The following is a 19,761-nucleotide window of genomic DNA, read 5'->3' as shown; positions in this document are numbered from 1 at the left end:
ATGACTCCCTGTGGTTCTTCAGCGTGAGAAAATTTAAGAGCTACTTGAAGCGTCTGGAGGGAAAGCCTCTGCTTTGAGGCAGGGTTAATATTTCCTTAAGGGGCAGATTTCGTCAGCACCCCCAGGAGTAAGTCATGTGTCCTTGAGCAGACAGGAATGCAACAGCTTTCTGGACAGGGCCTGTCTGTTCTTGCAAGGGTTTCTTGGAAATTGCGGGCTCCAATGAGCAGGTGGCTTGCAGTTCAAAGATCTTTTGGCTTTTTTCCCCCGCGACTCTGTCACAGTCAGTGGCTTTCCGCCATGGCGCCAGGCATTCGCCAAGCCGACCACAAAGAGGCGCGCGCGGCATGCGCTGCTGTCTCCTCCTCCGCGTCCTGGAGGTGCTCAGTCCTCGAGAGTTCCTGCCTCGGCGCCCCAGCTTGGTCTCTCTTCTCGCGAGAGCTGCCTCCCTCTCGCGAACCCCCCCCCCACGGGCAGGTTCCATATTGGGTAAGATCTCGGCTGGCCAAGCGTTGCCTCCGGGAGCTGTTCTCGCGAGACTTTCGCGATAGGCTCCCGGTCGTTGCCTGGAAGATCTCGGCCACAGGAGCCCGAGCGGGCGCTGTGGCGCGAGCGGGTGTTGTGCGGGGTCGGCCCGGGCAGCGGCTGCAGGGGGACCGCGGCGGGCGCAGCCTCAAGCCGCAGAGCCGGCTCCCGCACGTTGCCAAGGCTCGTAGGAGCCGCCGCGGCTGACAGGGGCCGCTCGCCAGGGGTCGCAGCGTCCGGAGCTGCGCGGGCGGCTGGGGCGGCAGGGTCCGGCCAGCCGCGGGGAGGGCGGGCGAGCGGCGGGCGCAGAGGAGAGCGTGCGGCTGCAGGCAGGGGCCCCCCGCTCGGCCACCTCCTCGCCCCGCGGCCGCCCCTGGAAGATGTCTCAGGAGAGGCCCACGTTCTACCGGCAGGAGCTGAACAAGACCATCTGGGAGGTGCCCGAGCGATACCAGAACCTGTCCCCGGTGGGCTCGGGCGCCTATGGCTCGGTTTGGTGAGTGTCGCCGGGCCTCGGGTGGAGGGACGCATTGGAGCAAGCAGGGTGGCCCTGCATGCCTGAGGGCCAGGCCTGTCCCCACAGCTCAGCGATGCGCCCAGCGGCAGGAATTCTCCGGGCGTGTGTGGGGGTGCAGGGGGCATTCCGAGCGGTGCGTGTCCTGCACCCCTCACCCTGCACACGCAGGTAGGTGGGGAGCCATGTGCAGGAGCGGGTCCGCGGTGGGCGCCCTGCAATGATGCTCCACCCAGTGCTGTCTCTCTGCTTAGAAGATTGTTCCTCTCGGGGTCCCTCTGCAGCCGAGCAGCCGAAGGACCCTGGCCCCGGGTGCGGCCACTTGGGACGCTGGAGCCCTGCCCCGGAGAGCAGACGAGCCGGGCGGAGCTTCTGCGGGGAGAGGTAGGGCAAAGCCTGACCCGGGGACTGCGGTCACCTGAACGAAACTTGCAAGAAAACGCGCTCCTTTCCCGGAATTTTTTTTCTTATTTTTTTTTTTCTTTTACAATCCTCCATAGAAAAGTCCTGGTTTACGAACCGTTCTTTTGGAATTCGCACATGAATTAACAGCACCCCGAAGAGCTTAAAATACCGACTTTATCTCGGGGAGCGCGGTGCCAGCTTGCGTGGTGTGTTTCCGATTCGGTCGAAAGCTTTATTTCCTTTTCGGGGGAGGGAGGGTGGCAGCGCCTGCAAGGACGCTACAGCTCGCCGCTTAGTCACATACCACTGCTCATTTCAGTATTGTTTGACAAAACAGTTTTTCAGTGCGGAGCCAGAGGGATTCTGACCTGTTGGGCTTTCTCAGGATCAGAAAAGTAGGACTAGGGCTCAGAGGTGTAAAATGGTTTCTAATTGAAACAAGTCCTGGGGATGCTTGTCTTTTTTTAAGCCCCTTCGAAGATTTGCAGGGGAGCTTTATCAGCTTTTAAGGATCGAAGTACTTGTGGGTTTCGTGAGAACCTGGAACATGTATAGTAAAGGAAACTATGTTTTTCAGTTTTAAGCCATACCGTGATTTTTGATATTTTGTTGTTCGTTTGAAACTAAGTATCTCCCTGGCTGTTTTGAACCTCACTGGGCCTGGAACTCAGAGATCTCCTCTGCAGGCACTGAGCATAAAGTCTTTTACCACCCTGCAAGGCTCTGGGAATGGGTTTAAAATTAAATCCATACCATAAAATTTCCACTCCAGAAATGTCTTAGGAACTTTCAAGTATTCCTACACTATCTTTTAGACTTGGTATCAGATTAGAACTCCCGATCTGAAAGTATTATTGGAGTCAGCAGATGAGCTCCTTCTGTCTTGCAGTAATTCATCTGCATTCCTGCTTTCCAAAGAGTCTGGGGAATTGGTTTGTTTTGCTTTGGAACAAATTCCAAGCTTCTGGATGTGTTAATCTCTAAGCATGAGTCCTGTGTTACTTAAAGTCACACCATGAATTTCCTGTTTGGTAGAATCTTCTGGGTAATTGAGATTGTGCAATCGTGTCCGGCAACAGATCATATTACGTTTGCTGGTGCAAGCTGCATAAGTTATGTTGCAGATGGTACCAACCTTGACGTCTTTCTCCCTGTTTACAGTGTGGCAGTTTACATTTTAATAAAATGGCAGTAATACACATTTCTCATGTGTATTTGGGATTGGATTGTTATATTTTCTAATATTTAATAGCTCATTAGCATACCTTTATTTTTCATTCCTAATTGTTACAGTATCAGGCTTTTGTTTCCATTTGATGCTCAGGGAGTGCTGCAACAGAATAGCTCACTGTAGACCATCTGGGTGGGTGAACTTGCAGGGTTTCCTATGGACACTGCTGCCCTGGCAGAAGAGCAGGTTTGCAATGATGTTCAGTAGTGAAGTGCCATTAAAGCCCTCGCCACTTCCTCCAGTGCTGTTCTTTTCTATGAAACAGAATTGAGCACAGCCTCACAATTTGAAAGACTTGTAGCTAACAGCTTCTTAAAAGTAGTTGATGCGGGACCAGTGATGTAACTCTTGGTACAGCCCTGGCCTTGCCTATGGGAGGCCCTGCATTCCATCCCCAGCAACACAAAGCAATTCATTATGTATAAAGTTGAGAAAGGTATGCCGCAGTTCCCAGCCCTAATTTCTCTTCCTTCAGTGACAACCACTATTCAGTTACTTGCATGTCTTTTCAGAGAGGCAGTTTCTACAGAGTTAAGATGTGACCTATAACCTATCGATGGAGCAAATGTCATTTTCAAGTTATTTGAAGTTGCGGGGGGGGGGTTAAGATTTTTAAAAATTTTTTATGTGTATGAATATTTTGCTTGCATGCACATATATGTGCACATGAATGCCTGGTGCTACTGGTCCCCGGAACTGGGGTTACAGATAGTTATGAGCAGCTCAGTGGGTGCTGGGAATTAAATCCAGGTCCTTCTCAAGAGCCAGAGTTATGATTTCTGTTAGCAGCTTTTTAAGTGCAACTGAAAACACCTTTTTGAATTTTTCTTTTTACTTTTTCAAGACAGGGTTTCTCTGTGTGTCTCTGACTGTCTGGAACTCACTCTGTAAAGAGGCTGGCATTGGGGTCACAGAGATCTGCTTGCTTCTGTTTCATGAGTGCTGGGATTAAAGATGTGTGCCACTGCGCCTAGCTTCTTGAATTTCTTTTTTAACTCACTTTGGGCCTTGTGTTCCTTTTCTCCATCTCATCCTCTGAGACAGTTTGGTATTGGAAAATAAGGAAGTCCATTTGAATGCAAGTAATTGAGGGGGATTTAAACTGTAACTTTGAGAAGAGAGAAGGCAGTGCAGTTAGTAACAATGTCTTGTGTTGGTGGGGGTAGACCTATAATGTCACAGCATTTTTTGTATGACTTATTAAACTGAAAAAAGGAATCTTTGAATGGGACATGGTGCACTTTGATGTGTAACTATTTTTTTACGTTCATGCCTATTTTTATTTTAATTTGCACTATGTAGTGAACAACAAAAACAAAACAAACCAAGTACAAGCTGTGTAGTAACCAACTGTGAGTCAAAGATCATGGCAGTCAGACTAGAAATTTGAGAGTTGATACGGCTATACAGATATCTTTCTTTTAAAAAGAGTAAAAGGGAACTAAACCAAGTCTTCAAGTTTTAAGGAACTTGGTTCATTGTCTGTAGAGGGAAATGAAGCAAAATTGCTTCAGACCACATTGTTGCAAAGCATTGATTTTGTGGTTTGGGACACAGGGGACAATCTCTGTGGGGAATTTAAGGAAATACAAACAGGAACTTCAGCCCCTTCCCTCTGGGGAAGGGGGTCTTTCCAGCCCCCTTGCTGGGCTGACTTGGCACCATACATTGGACGTGAGAATTGAGAATTACTTCTAGATCATCTGTAGCCATTTACACTTCAATATCTATTGCATACCACCAAGTAGTGACTGAGTTCTTGAGATAGACAAGAGAAGACAGTTCATTCCATCATTGGACTGGTAGTACAATGGCTACTTTTCATGGATTGCTTACTGTGTTACAGGCAGGGTGATGCACAGTTTATGATCGGCATGTAAACATGTAAGGAAAAGTAGCGGAAGATGGTCAGTTCTAAGAAACCAACAACTTAATGCACTATATAGGACAAGATTATTCCAGTAAATATAATTTATTTAATATAATATATAATAATATAGTATATATATAATATAAATATAATTATTCCAGTAAATAAATAAGGCTTTTTAAAAATTGTTACTAGCCATTCACCATTAATTTTATTTTAACAAACCAAGGTAAAAAACAAAACCTCCATGGTTAGGTATGAAAAGATGACCAGTGAGAAGTCTGTGCTTTTTGCTTTATTTTCTAATAAAAAGCTCGTTGCTCCCCCCCCTCTTCAAGACTGTTGGCCTTGAACTCATGATCCTTTTGCCTGAGGCTCTCTACTGCAGGTAACACAGGAGTGGGTCACCAAGATGCTTTTAGCTGACATACCTTTCACTTACTGTCTTTGTAACTAAAAGTAGAATACTTACCTGTATTTACCAGTCTTAATAAGAAACATTTAAATATAGTTATTAACTCCCAGCCACAAGTGTGAGGCCAGCCTGGCCTGCAGAGTGAAAATGAAGCCATCTGAAGAAAAACATAAACAGACAAAACCACCCATGGTTACTGGCAAGAGGGTGTATGTGCGTGTTCAGATTTATTTATATTTATGTGTATTGTCTGAATGTATATCTGTATACCACAGTGTGTTTGGTGCCTTCAAAGGCCAGAAGGAGACTTCTTATCCTCTGAAACTGGAGTTACAGATGATCATGAGCCACCATGTTGATCTTGGGAACAAAACCCAGGTCCTCTGACAGCCAGTGCTCGTAGCCACTGAGCCATCTCTCTGGCCCCAGTCACTGGCAAGGGATTGTGTGAGTAGTGGCGAAAGACTGGTTTAAGTGTTCAGCCAAGCTAGCTACATAGTTCTGTTCTATTGAATTCCATTTCCCACTCATAGCTTACTACTGGACCCAAGGCCTCTCAGATCTGCCACTTTTGATTTTGCTCTTGATTTCTCTTTAATTCTGCCTTAGAGATGATCTCTGTTGCCTTTGCTTTCTGTGGACAATGTTGTGAATTGTGCTGAACCCTAGAACTTAGGACTCAAATGTAGAAGAATTCTTTGAATCCAGTCACTTTGGTATTAGCTGGCGTTTTATGAGATTCTGTAGTCTATTGGTTATTTTCATTTCAAGCATTATCTGTTACTCCTTTTCTAGCTCCATGAGGTTGGTTTTACTCTCTCTTCTCCTTCGTATTGTTAGTGAGTGACTCCAGGTCGCATGCTAAGCGCGTTATCCACCGAGCCTTACCCCAGCCTTCAGGCTGGCATTTTTCACCTAGTTTGTGGATGAGCTGGGCTTATTTAAAGGAGACACCCTTGCCAGAGCAGCTTTGGTTTTGGGCCTGGGGTTCCAGCACTTGAGTAGTCTCTTTCCTCATCAGTGTGCCTGCTGGTTGTATGGGGATAGAGTTGTGATTACAGGACAGAGGACTCTACAGGGTCTTGTGGGTAAATGACAACCCACTTAAGTCATGTACTCCCTCAGAATTGATAAATTAATAAAAATGAAGTTAATGCCCAGATGAAATTTTTCCCCCTGAAGAACTTGGTAGTTCTGATAGGTGACTTCTGGATTTATGACTACCATTCATTTGAAATTTATCAGTGTGTACTTATGGAAAGTTAAGACCAACCATGCTGGTGTTGTATAATATAAGTACAGTGTATGAAAATGAAATAAGCCTTGCTAGGCCTTTGAAATTACATCAGATTTTTATTCTTTGTGAAATTTGTCCTATCCAAAGGGGTTTGGTTGCTGCGATATCAGTGCATCTCAGTATAATGGTCCTGGTGGGTTTCTACTCAGGCTTGTCATGGATGTGCAAATTGTGTACAGTTTTTTTTTTAAGGAAACAAGACCAGAACTTTCTTTAAGTTTGATTTTTTTTTAATTTTAGTTTTAGAAGATGGATCTTTGCAAATTGCTTTATAAGGTACATTTGTAGTGAGGATTAACCAGTTTTCCAGTGGACAAGCCTTTACGAATTTGTAACAGGAAAGAAAAGGTAGTGTTCTGTGAAATACACTTTACAGGTTGTTTCCGGGTTCTGAGCATGCTCCCATCCCAGGCTGCTGGTGAGATAAGTGGTATAGGCGAGTTCTTCAGCTACAGAATGTGGGATAGTAACAAAGTACAAAATGCTCGCCTGTCTGAAGCTGTGCTGTGCTGACAGTGGAAAAATAAATAAGCCACATTTATGGTGTCAGATAGTGTCATTGGGAATACGAGACACAGCAAGGAAGGGGCAGAGTGGCTTTGCTTTTTCTTCTCCTCTTCTTCTTCCTTCTTCTTTTTTCCTCTTCCTCCCAGTGCTGAGGAACTTTGGTCCTCGTACATGCCACACAGGCCTCTGCTGTTCGCCATCCTCCATTGCGCTTATAAGCCAGAGGACGGTGGTGGAAGCGACAGTTAGGAAAGACCTCAGCTTGAGGTGCTGGGCACGGTGGGGCGAGGGGGTGAGAACCTGTGCTATGTGATCACAGCTAGAGCTGGTGCATCTGGCAGCAATCAGAAGGAGAAGGACTTTGCAGCTGGTAGGGCTCCTGTAAGGTCGTGTTTGCGCTTGTAAGGACCAACTTTTATGCTGAGAAGAGACAGAAGAGGGATTTTGCTCCATAGTTTTTTTTTTTCTGTTCCTTAACTGACAAAGGTACTGTTTGTGGTTTAGGATAGCACAAGATGAGAGATGAATCATTGCAAAGCTCTGACCTATGCCTGAAGCTCTCATTCCACCAGTCCCAGAGTGCCAGAAATTCAGGATACTCCATTCCAGCTCTCTAAATGACATGGGCTTGCTTCAACTTTTTCAGGGTTTTGTTGCCAAAAGGAAGGGAGCAAAGAGATTAGCTGTTGGGTTCAGCCGAGAAAGGAAGATGAACTGCTGGAGGGCTGAGCGTTTTCTAACGTCTTTGCCTTAAAGTTGTTTTTATCTTCCTTAGGGTATCTGAGTATTTAAGATCCCATTTATTTTGCTCTTTGGCTTTGTGTCTGTTTTCCATTCCTCTGCCTTTCCCTCCTCATGTTACCTGGCACTGATGTTTTTGGCTATGAGGCTCCAAGGACTGTTAACTTGAATAGATGGGACCGATCTGCATCTACAGATACTTGTAACTGCTTTCTGTCCTGTCTGGGCTGCCTTCATTGAGCGCCTTTCTTGATTCTTGGAAGCTGTCCCCTTTTACTGCTCTACCGTCTGGCTGCAGAAAGTAAGTTCCTGCAAACACAGATTCCCATGGCAACACAACAGAAAGGTATTAGAACAAGCGTTTCTTCTGTCTAGACCTGCTGTCTGAGCGGCTGCAGACCCCGAGCATGTTTGCTCCTGTTGCGCCGAAGGATGTGCTTACAGATTTCCTCGTTTCCCTCAAAGCCTCCTCCTCGTGGGCCTTGCCACTGTGCTTGTGACATGAAGGAGTTTGTATGTGTGCCCTGTTGCAGGTCTATCCCCAAAGTGTGTGGTGGTTGTGTCTCCAAGCTTGCAGTCAGCGTACAGCACGCCCATACCTAAAACAGCAGCAGCTGCCCCTTTGCTGTTGCACACTTGCTAGTGCTAGACATTGTGTGTAAGGCCAAAGCAAGGGAACTGGGGAGGTGGAAGTGCTTGCATGAAAGCATGAGGACCTGAGTTAGATTCTGGGCACCACACAAAAGCTGGGCATGGCACACACTCGTGATCTAGCACTGGGGTGACAGAGACTGGCCAGTTAGCCTAGCCAAGTTGGTGAGCTCCAGGTTGAGTGAGAAAGCCTGTCTCAAAACAAGGTGGAAGACACATAAGGTCAACCTCTGACCTAGACACAGAAAAGCAGAAAGGGCCACAGGTTGCTTCGGAAGTCTCTGTAGCTTTTCTTTTTGCATCTGTTCAATGAATCTTGTCACCTCAGAGCTCCCTTTATAGCTCTAAAGAATCTTCTGTCTCTCAAGTTCAGTGACATTCTAGTAGCTTGTCACATCTAGGACAGCATGGTGCCAGGATATGTATTGGAAATCTGTGTCAGAGAAGCCTTTCCATCTGGTGATTCAGATCTGGAAAGGATGACTTCAGCATGTGCCCACAAGAGGTCAGAAAACAAAACAAAACCTCTTTTGATGTGTGAAGGCTCTGGGAGGCTGTTTTAGCAGAAGAGGGTGTAAGAGTAATTGGTCTGGGTCCTGGGCCCTTTGCTGTGTCCACGCGGAGCAGTGTCTTGTGCTCAATTCTGCCTCTGCTCTCTCTGTGACACTCAGCTTGGGGTGTCTGACTTGTGCAAGTGCTGAGTTCATCATGTATTTCTTCATTCCGGTAGCAGACTAATTTAATTCCCAGAAATAATTTCTTTATTCTTAGTATCCTCGGAAGCTGACTCTTTCCCTCTGCCCTCCCCCTTAAACCTTTCATTTAGGGCTTTTGCTAGCTTGAACCTCCTTGAACTTAGACTTAGGAATACATAGTTTCTGCTTGTTTTCTCTCCAGTCAACCAGTTTCTGGTGAAGATTTTAGTTCTCTTTCTCATCTGTAAAAGGGGAAAAAAAGCAAAATAAAACCCTCCTCCCTAAAAATGCTTGTGTTAGGTTGCAGGGAAATATTGATGTTGACATTTTGTATTAATATATTTCTGTCATTCCATGATTTGTGTGTGTGTGTGTGTGTATGCATATACATGTGTGGAGGCCAGAGGTTAACCTCAGGTATTGTCCTTTGTCACTCTCTACCTTATTTTTTTTTTTTTTTAAGTTTCTCTCAGTGAATCTGGAACTCATGGATTGGTTAGACTAGCAGGCCAGCGGTTTCCCCAGGGACCTTCCTGTTTACCCCCAAATCTCAAGTGCTGGAGTTGATTACAGGCACATGGTATCATGCCTTTTTTTTTTTAATGTACATTGGTGTTTTGCCTTCATGTATGTCTATGTGAGAGTATCAGATGTTGGAGTTACAGACAGTTGTTGTAAGATGTCATACGGGTGCTAGGAATTGGACCCAGGTCCACTGGAAGAATAGCTAAGTGCCCTTAACCACTGAGTCATCTCCAGCCCCCTGGTTTTTGTTTGTTCTTTTTTATGTGGGTACTGGGAATCAAACTCAGTCCTCATGCTTGCTATTGTAATCACTTTCCCAACTGAACCATCTCCCCTTTTTGTCACCCCTCCTTTAATGCTGCAGTTTGGCTTGCATGGGTTTCTGATTCCTGTGTAGTGTTCTAAGTGCCTTATGGTGGAATGATCTCTTTAGAAATGAGCAGTCTCAATGTTAATTGATACTGATGCTAGGCAAAAGACTGAAATGTCACAGATTAAAAGCATGTGTCTGTTACTTTGCATCCCCCAAATCCGTTTACATCCCCAGACATGGTATAACAGGGTTCCTCAGTCTGCAGACATTCTGGGTGGGGCTGATGCCTGTTGTGGGGTCTGGTAGGGTATTGTCCTTTAACAGTAGTGCTATCTCCTCTTCTCAAGATTTATAGCAGTTTCCCACTGTGACAGCCAAAATTGTCTTACAGACATTGTCTTATGTTTGGGCGCCAGTCTAGGGAAACAGCACCAGTAATTGAAAACTTTTACATAGCTGTACATATTTAGGATAATTGGTCTGCAGTGAAAACTAGAGGCCAATTTGAACCCTTGATCTGTCAGCAGGGAGAAATGCTTCCTTCTTCCTTCAACATAACCTTCCTTATTCCAGGGAACATCAAGAACACTGGCTAGGCCCCAAGCTTAATGGCTGGGACAGCTGGCTTAGAATGCTGTCGTTGGCCATGGGAATAACTGTATGGTGTTGTGAAGAAACAGTGTATGTGAATGACTTGTTTTCTTTTGGTCATGACCCACTTAGGGTTTGTAAATGTTTCTGGAAAGGAAAGCTAATTATTTAGGACATTAACATTAAGTCCAAACTAAAGCCAGTGTTTTCCCACAGCATCTCTGGTATTTTCTGGCCTTTTCTCTCCCATCTTCTTTCCGTAGATATCAAAGTTCTAAAAATATAATGTTCAGGCCAGCTAGGGCTAAATAGTGAGATCCCATCAAAATAAAAATGTTAGCAAAGCAGGAGACTGTCAAGTAAACAAAGAAACAAAAGTACTAGCAGTTCACACCCCCGGGTTTGTTTGTCTAACCCAGTCTAGGTGTACAGCCCTAGCTGGCCCGGAACACACTGCAGACTAGCCTGACTTCAGACTCATGGCAGCCCTACCTCTTCTCCTGCCAGGATTATAAGCATGCACCACTACTTTATCTGCATTTTGAAGATTCTTAACATTTTAGTCTTTAAAACATTAGACAATAACAAAGGGTGAATTTCTTAGTATCTTGTGGATCTCAGCAGTAACTGAGGGAAATTAGCTTTAGTCTTGATTTAGTGCCTCTTATTTAGACTTATGTTTCGGTGTTTTCCTGAATTACCTATGGTAGTGCTTGAAGAGCTCTGATGTGACAATAACAAATTCTGTATTAGGATATGCAGTTTTTAATGTTTAATGTTCTTTATATCTCCATGTGTGTGTGTGTTCATGTGAAGGCTAGGCTATACAGTCTACCTTCTCTGAGACAGGGTCTCTCTCATTGGCCTGGAGCTCACTTTAGGCCGCTGACCAACAAGCCCCAGGAATCCTCCTCTCCTGTCTCTACTCCAGTATTGGGATTATAGGTACACAGCAGTATGCCAACACTTTTACATGGGTTCTTGGCTAGAACTCAGGTCCCCACAGATCCCCCATTTTAGATCATTTTCAGATAGCCTCAAAGTGTCCTGTTCTGTTCTCCGTATTTCTCTATCTTATTTCATCTTTGGGGGCAGTTTTACTCTTTTATTATCTTTTATTTTTTGTATCATGACTCATTCTTAAGTTGTATTCTCTTTGTGTATATCCTTTTTGAGTGCATTATCTTACAGTCTCATCCATTGCTTGTTCATATAATGTGATTTTGAGTTTCAAGAATGTCTTTCTGGGAATGTAATTCAGTGGTAGAATACTACTTGGCTAGCAGACACAAAAGTCCTAGGTTCAATCCTCTGCAAAGCAAGTTGGGGGTACCTGCTGGTGGTGGTGGTGCACACCTTTAATCGCAGCACTTGTCAGGCAGAGGCAGGTGAATGAATCTCTCTGAGTCTGAGACCAGTATAGTCTACAACGCTAGTTCTAGCACAGCCAGGACTACACAGAGAAACCCTGTCTTCAGAAACCAAAACAAAACAAAACAAAAGAAGTAACTGTTGTTTTGGACTCCTCTATTGTGCTAGGTGTGGTGGTAGAGGCTAGTAATCCCAGCACTCAAGAGGCTGAGGCAGGAGGATTGTGAGTTGAGATAAGCTTGGGCTATGGCATGAGAATCCTATTTCAAAGCACTAGAAGTTCTAATCTTGTGGATTCCAGGTCTGTTGAAATGTTCAAAAGCTTCCATAGTATCGGCGAATCAATCCCACACCAGTTATGTTTTAAGGGGTTATTTATTTTGGGGGGTAAAACTTACATACACCATAAACTGTCAGGAAGGGAGCTTAGTCGCTGGAGCAGGAGCCGAGACCAAGCGCCGGAACCAAGAGAGCCTGATCCGGGATCTGTGTCTCTTTTTAAAAGAGAAATATACCACACCCCAGTGGGCTGGTATTTCAGCGGCTATTGGCTGACGGAGCGGAAGGCGCTCCCGCACTGTGGGCTCGTGCTTCAGCGACTATTGGCTGAGGCAGTGGAAGATACTCCCGCAGCACCATAGCATCCTACCTTCCCTTTGCACATTTTTCAGGATGCTCTTAGAAGATGGAACAATGACTTTCTTGGCATGGATTCACATCATATATCTGTATGGCTCAGCCTTACATAGATAGGAAGTTGGTATTTAAAGGAATATTGGTGGTTAGAAAGTACACTGCTCTTGCAGAGGACCTGGGTTTGGGTCCCCAAACTCACATCAGGCAAACTCAAAACTGCTGTCACTACAAGTCCAGGGAATCTGACTCCTTTTGCCTCTGAGGACACCTCCACTTGCCTATACACACACCTATGTACGGACACATACACACATCAATAAAAATAAATCTTTAAAAAATGAGTCTTATTGTTACCACTGGTAAATGAGAGGTTGTGGGAATCACAGCAGAGCATGAGCCAGTTGAAGATTTGGAAATCTGAAATGTGTGTGTCTTGTTTCTTTTCCTGTTGCTTTGGTGAAGAAGGTTTATCTTGGCTCACAGTTCAAGGATACAGTCCTTTATGGTGGGGAAATCATGGAGGCTGGAGCTTAAAGCAGCTGGTCACATGACACCCACAGTCAGGAAACAGAGAGCCAGGAGTTCATGCTGCAGTTTAATTTCCTTCCCCTACTGATCTGCTCACAATCGATCCCAGCCACGAAAGGCTGAGTGTTCCCAGCTCAGTTCATATAATCAAGATAAGACAGTCGTGCCCAGGTGATCTAGATCCTGTCAAGTTAACAACACTAACCACAGTGTGTGTGTGTGTGTGTGTGTGTGTGTGTGTACATGTTTATATTTATGTTTTAGATTTACTGTGGTGAGGAAAATTTGTTAATATCCATCAGAAAGTGTTCAAGGTTTACTAGTATGTCAGAGATAAAGACTAATGGACTACAGTACAGACACTTGGTGTGGACATATACACAGAAGTGGTGGCTTTGTGGGTTATAGTATTTAGAATGCTTTCATGGAGGAGAAAAGTTTTGAGAATTATTTTGAGAGCTTAGTAAACTCGGTGGGAAGGATGAAAGGGAACAAACACCTTGAGATAGAAGGTGAGAGCAAATGTGGAGAGAGCTGTGGGTCTCACCGGTTCAGAGTCATTTGTGGAACTTTAACTGTACAGATGTCAAGACTTGGGTAACTGCGTTTCAGAATAGTCAGCTGTGTTCCTGGTTAGCAGGGCGTCTGTAGGCAGCAGAGAGCTGTTCCCTTGATGTGTACCGAGGAAAGGATCAGTGTTAAGCTTTCTGTGTGAAGCTCCGACAGGGATTGGTTGGAGGAAGCGGAGTGCTGTTCTGCTGCAGCATGCAGCAGTTTGTCTGCAGACACCTGTCTTTCTGACTCCCTTGGCTTCTCTATTCTTCAGGTCAGGAGTGATCTGTTCATGGTATGTGTTTATTATTTTTGTTTAATGTTCAGGTCACAACTAGATGCCACAAATAAAGATAAACCACAGCTTCTGCTCTCTCACAGCCTGGAGGAGGAGACAAGCATATGGATCGTGGTTTTGAGTTCAGGCTCTACAGGATTGGCTATACTATGTTGCTGACTACAGTAGGTCCCAGGTTCCATCTAAGAGTCATTGAATACGTGTACGCTTTTAACTTGTGAGATTCTGGGTAACCATAGAAACAAATGATCAAGGACTCTCAATTATATTTTAATAATCTTCTCTTTTTACTGTTACTTTAGAGATATGGTCAACTTCCAATCTGAGAGAAAGAGATATAAAAATATCTACTAAATATCTGAGGGTTTACTACTTGTAAAGTCCCATGCTGGAAACTGCAGGTACAAACTTAGTTTATAGTTGAGTGTTGATTTCAATTTGGAGTATTTAAAACTACCTTCTGGGGCTGGAGAAATGGCTCAGTTGTGGAAAGTGCATACTGTTCTTGCAGAGAATCCAAATTCTGTTTCGAGTACCAGTGTGGGGAAGCTTACAACTCACATTCTGTAAACTCCGGCTCCAGGGAATCTAATGGCACTCACATGCAGAAGCCCACACACAGACACAAACACATGATTAAAAATAAAATAACGTAGTTTTTAAAACTACTAGCTTTTTATAGTTTGTGAAGCACACCCACATACTTAACCTTATTTGAGCCTTTTCCTAGCATTTTGAGTCAGTTAGTGCTGGGGACTCCCTGGTTTATTATTTAGAAACAGGTTTGTGAGAGCTTTGTCTGGGATCACCTAATGAGAAGTTCTATAACCCAAACTAGAACTCATCTTTTGATTACTGGTTTGTTCTCTGTATGGCAGTGTGTATGTTTAAATTTGCTAAGTGGAATTTTCTAGATCAATAAAAAAGTCAAGGTGTTCCTTGGCTTACATTGGTTTCGTTTTATTTTATTTTGTTATATTGAGACAGGATCTCTTTGTGTAACCTTGACTGTCCTGGAACTCACTCTGTACACCAGACTGCCTTCGAAATTACAGGGATCTTCCTGCCTCTGCCTTCTGAGTGCTGGAATTAAAGGCATGTGCCACTACCTCTCAGCTGCATTTGTGTTTTGCTTTTGTTGTTGTTTTGTTTGCCCAAAATGAAACAAAAAGATTCTGTAAGTTGAAATAGTAAGTCCCAGGGCTCTGAAAACACCTGTCCACCTCAGTGTCTTACTTTATTTAGCAGCAGTACACTGTAGTGTGAGCACATGCTTACTGGATGGACACTGTCGCCGAGCAGTGGGAAGCATCCGACTACTCAGCTGCCTGTGGAAGGGCCCGCCAGAATCCCAGGTACTTGCTACTGAATGCTTGTCACCATCTCACTGTCTTAAAGGAATAGTAGAACCAAAGTTAGAGACCATCTGTAGTCTGACTAAAGAATGAAGACGCTCCTTCTGTTGAGAGGCAGAGCTTGGCTCCCCTCCCCTCTACTGAGGACGGTACTTGGTTTTCTGCTGTGTAGAATGTGGTAGAAATGAGTGTGCCTGCAGGAGTTACTGATAAGGTGTACCTCCTGTCTTGCTTTTTCTGTGGGAGCAGGCATGTCCAACCTGTGCCCCACAGGCTGCATCACAGGCCATGTGCATCTCAGGAGAGCTGTGAATTCCACCCAACACATTTGTGGATGACACCATTCTACCACAGTTTGGAAGGTTGGACACCCCTGCTCCAGAGCGTAGTTTCTCAACTCTGATACACTTTGGCATTTGGGGTCAGGTAGTTGTTCATAGTTCCTGACTGTCTGATCTGCTGTAAGATACTTAGCAAGCAGCATCTCTGGACACCACCTGCTAAGGTGCCAATTACATTTTTGCTCTAAGAGTTGGTTGTGACACCCAGAATGACTCAGATGTCCTCTGGAGGACAAAACAGCCCTCTTTTCAGACCCTCTACTGGAAGCCTGTGACACAGCTCTGTGAGGCCTAGATGGCAAGCACATTAGCCATGAGGGTGCCTCACCTTGGAAGAGGAATCTTCAGCCTCAGTCAAATGTAAAAGTGACTTTTTGGGGAGAGATGGTTCAGCAGTTAAGAGCACTGACTGCTTTCCCAGAGGACCTGAGTTTGATACCCAGCACCCACATGGCACTTCACCTGGCTGTGACTCCAGTGCCAAGGGATCTGACATCCTCTTCTAGTGGCTGCTGCATGCTCATGGTGCGTGTAGCCAAACCACTCATTCACATACAGAAATAAAATTTAACAGCAATTAGAGGAGACTTGCTGTGGCCCGTGTCTCTCTGCAGATTGTGTGAGCCAAAGCCACGTTGCTAAATTACTCCCTAGCTCTTGACCCACAGCAGTGGGAGATAATAAACCATGTTTAAAGCTCCAGATTTTGGGGTGATTTGTTATCCAGCAGAAGGTAATACCCTAAGTGCTGTCACACAATGTACAGATACCTTAGAAGGTGGAAAGTTCTGTGCTGTGGAGACACCAGTCCCGTGCCGTCTCCCCACAGTTAATGTGCAGCACATTCTGGTAGCCTAGATACGGAGTTGAGAGCTGTTGTATGGAAACCTGTTCCATGCTTGTAAGAACTTCAGTGTAGCATGATTAGTCAGGTATAGCAGATTTGTTTGAAATGAATTATTTATGGTTACTTTAAAAATTACTGCTCTTGAAACTTTGAAACAAAAATAGAGAAGTGTCTCTGATAGTACATTGTAATGACACTTTAGAAAATAAGGAGGCATAGCATACTCAGAATGCAGGAAATGTCCTATGAAACCCACGATAGGGCTGTGGTGATAAAAATAAGCACCTTTAGATTTGACTGTGCTGGAGGGTCCTCTTGGAAGGACACTCATCCTCGTGGCTGTTGGCAGAGGGCCTCCTTACTATCTAGATCTCAACTCAGGGCTGCTTTGAAGTCTTCTAGATAGTGGTTCTCAACAGAGGGGACATTTTGTTCCCCTAGAAACTGCATTTTTAAAAGGGGGAGGCCTGGGGTGGTGGCATGCACTTGTAATCTGAGCACTGGGGAGGCAGAGACTGGCAGATCTTGGGTATGTTGGCCTCCCAGTCTAGCCTACTCGGTACGTTACAGACCAGTGAGAAATCAATTGTGTCTCAAACTGCCCTTTTCAGCCTGGCAGTGGTGGCACACGCCTTTGATTCCAGCTCTTGGGGACAGAGGCAGGTGGATGTGGTCTACAGAGTGATTTCCAGGACAGCCAGGGCTACACAGAGAGACCCTGTCTTCAAAACAAAACAAAACAACCCAAAGCAACTAAGCAAACAAACTGCCTTTACAAGTCAAAAGAACGAGGCAGTGCCAGATTCTAGTATCATAATCACACGTGAAATAAGAGTTTGAATTTCTTCTCTTTGAACTTTCCATTTGTTTTTCACACGATTTAAGGGTTTTTAAAGAATTTTCTGCTTTTGGGCATTTATAATTTAGGGCAGAAAGTATAATTTCTCTTCTTTTCAAATACTGCTTTGATAGGGAGAAGGAGTCTTGGAAGAGAATTTTAGTGTGTAGAGCCAGGACTTTAGCAGCCTTTGCTGGAGGGTTAGCAACACATGAGAACAGTCTGAGTAATTCCTGCATGTCTCTTATGTATTTATGTCTCTTGTATTTTAATGGGAGTGTGTGTCCTCTCTGGTAAAAATTAGTATGTTCTGACATAGCATGTGAATTGGGAAGAAGTGGTGAGATAGATGTTCTTTGAGATGGTATTTTGTTATGTGTGTGACTAAGCACCTATCAGTAACAGGGTGATTTGGTTGACTGCAATAGTGAGAATATTGCAAAATACAGATTTGAAAATTATTTGGTAAAATGAAAAATGATTGTGGTTTAGGGATCTAAGTTCCAGATTTACATATGGTGATTATGACCTCCATATACGTATCATTCAAAGGAAATATAATTGCTGCTAACTAGTAGTTTCATTAAGTTGAAAATGCCACTCAGTGACAGCATTGTGATTCATGCTTTTCGCTCAACTAATGGCCTCTTTGAGAGATGGAAGCTTGTTTAAAAAAAAAACAAAACTGTGAATTGCCAGGTGGTGGTGGCGTACCCCTTTAATCCCAGCTCTTGGGGAGGCAGAGGCAGGCAGATTTCTGTGAGTTTGAGGCCAGCATGGTCTACAGAGCTAGTTCCAAGACAGCCAAGGCTACACAAAGAAACCCTGTCTCAAAAAAACAAAAAAGAAAAAATGAAAAAATAAATCTGAAAATAGAAACACATACAGTTCAAAAATGTTAAAAGTCTAGCATGTATTAGACATTTCTTCTGTACGGATTCAGAATTTCCCTATGATAGGATCATCTTTGCTTCTGAAACTCGTTCTTTGCCCTCAGTACTTGAAAGAAGTGGAGTCTTGCTGATTGCTGCATGTGTGAGACATGAGAATGTACTAGACTTTAAACTCTTCCTGTTGGGTTTCAAGTAGTTTCTTGTGACCACGCTGCAAAGGGCACATACTTTGAACCCTACTCGGTTTGTGTCTGTATCTATGTGTTTGAGACAAGTCTTCCTCTGTAGTCCAGATGGCCTCTACCATGTTCTTGCTGTCTCTCCCTTTTCAAGCGCTAGGATTATAGGCATAAACCACTACCCCCAGCTTCAGAGAGAGAGAGAGAGAGAGAGAGAGAGAGAGAGAGAGAGAGAGAGAGAGAGAGAGAATGTGCGCGCGCATCTTTACAGGCTCACACTTGTGGATGTCAGAGGGCAGTTTGCAGTAGTCAGTTCTTTCCTGCTACCATGTGGCTCCCAGGGATTGAGTTCTCAGGCTTGACAGCACAGTGCCTTTACCCTCTGATCCTTTACCTGCTGAACTGTTTCATCAGGCCTCAATATGTATGCTTTTTTAAATTTATTATTATTATTTTTATTTATTTTTTATTTTCGAGACAGGGTTTCTCTGTAGTTTTTAGAGCCTGTCCTGGAACTAGCTCTTGTAGACCATACTGGCCTCAAATTCACAGAGATCCGCCAGCCTCTGCCTCCTGAGTGCTGGGATTAAAGGCGTGCGCCACCACTGCCCGGCTGTTTTTATTGATTTTTTTTGAGACAGGGTTTCTCTGTGTAATAGTCCTGGCTCTCCTGGAACTCACTTTGTAGACCAGGCTGGTCTCAAACTTAAGATCCACCTGCCTCTGCCTCTTCTCAAGTACTGGGATTAAAAGCATGTGCCACCATACCTGGCAATATATATATTTTCAGATCCTGGGTTTCGAGAAATGTTAAACTGTCTCTTGGCTGTTTCATTGGGCATTCCTGGAATCGTATTTATTTGTTATCACAAATAGATGATAAGTTTTGTGGCATCAGCTATTATATTTACTGTTTCTTTGTAACCGTAAAAAAAAATAACGCAATAAATCATGAGTGGTGGCTGGTCTCTAATCCCAGCACAAGTGCTTAGCATGAGGATTACAGATTAAAACCAGTGTAGACAATTTAGCAAGACCCTGTCTCGAAATAAAACAAGCATTAGACAAGGACATGCAGCTCAGTTTTTGACTAGCACTTGTTTGGTGTGTGTCCAGCCCTGAAGGAACTGTTCAGAGACAATTGAGGAAACTGAGGTTTTTCTTCCTTATCTCAAAATAACTACATTATAAAATACTCTCTGGTGTACTTTTTGTTAAACAGTTCTGGAGAATGTCCTGAGTACCAGGAGTTAGGATAAGCCCTTTGTACCATTACGGTGAGGGAAACTGATGCACTGCTTGCCCTCAAGATGCCCAGGGTGAGTGGCAACAGCAGCTTTTATTAATGTCTGGTATTAGAGTTTTACAAAATTAGGGTTTTGTTAAACCTGCCATAAAAGCTTGTACTTTAGATTAGATACAAACATCATCTTTATTTTATATATGAGGTTGATAGAATTTAATTAACTTCCTCAAGATTATATGGTTATTAAGTGGCAGAGCTGGTATTAAAACCCAGACAGTCTACTTCCAGAGCCTAGCCCTTGTTTAACTACCTGGTGGGTGATAAGTAAACATATAATAATCATTGTGATTATTGGGAGCTGCTGGGTCCCAGTGAAGCATCAGTCACCCACTGACCA

General features: G+C 44.2%; 1 protein-coding gene across 3 annotated transcripts in view; it reads left to right on the top strand.

Moving 5' to 3' along the window:
* The window catches only part of Mapk14 (mitogen-activated protein kinase 14), a 63,123-nt gene that overhangs the window by 831 nt on the left and 42,531 nt on the right, over positions 1–19,761 (top strand). Inside the window, exon 1 of one of the 3 annotated variants that reach the window (XM_048451210.3) lies at positions 583–1,021. The exons of 1 other annotated variant lie outside the window; for it this stretch is intronic. In XM_048451210.3, coding sequence (XP_048307167.1) covers positions 906–1,021 — 116 coding nt within the window. In that variant the 5' untranslated portion in view covers positions 583–905. Of the gene's footprint in view, positions 1–582; positions 1,022–19,761 lie in introns of those variants that run through there. One more of the 3 variants, XM_048451209.3, reaches the window with a different exon arrangement.

Source organism: Myodes glareolus, chromosome 18, assembly GCF_982192425.1.
Source record: "Myodes glareolus chromosome 18, mMyoGla1.1, whole genome shotgun sequence".
In the NCBI taxonomy this organism is placed as follows: domain Eukaryota; kingdom Metazoa; phylum Chordata; class Mammalia; order Rodentia; family Cricetidae; genus Myodes; species Myodes glareolus.
This window is presented reverse-complemented; position numbering and strand designations above follow the sequence as displayed.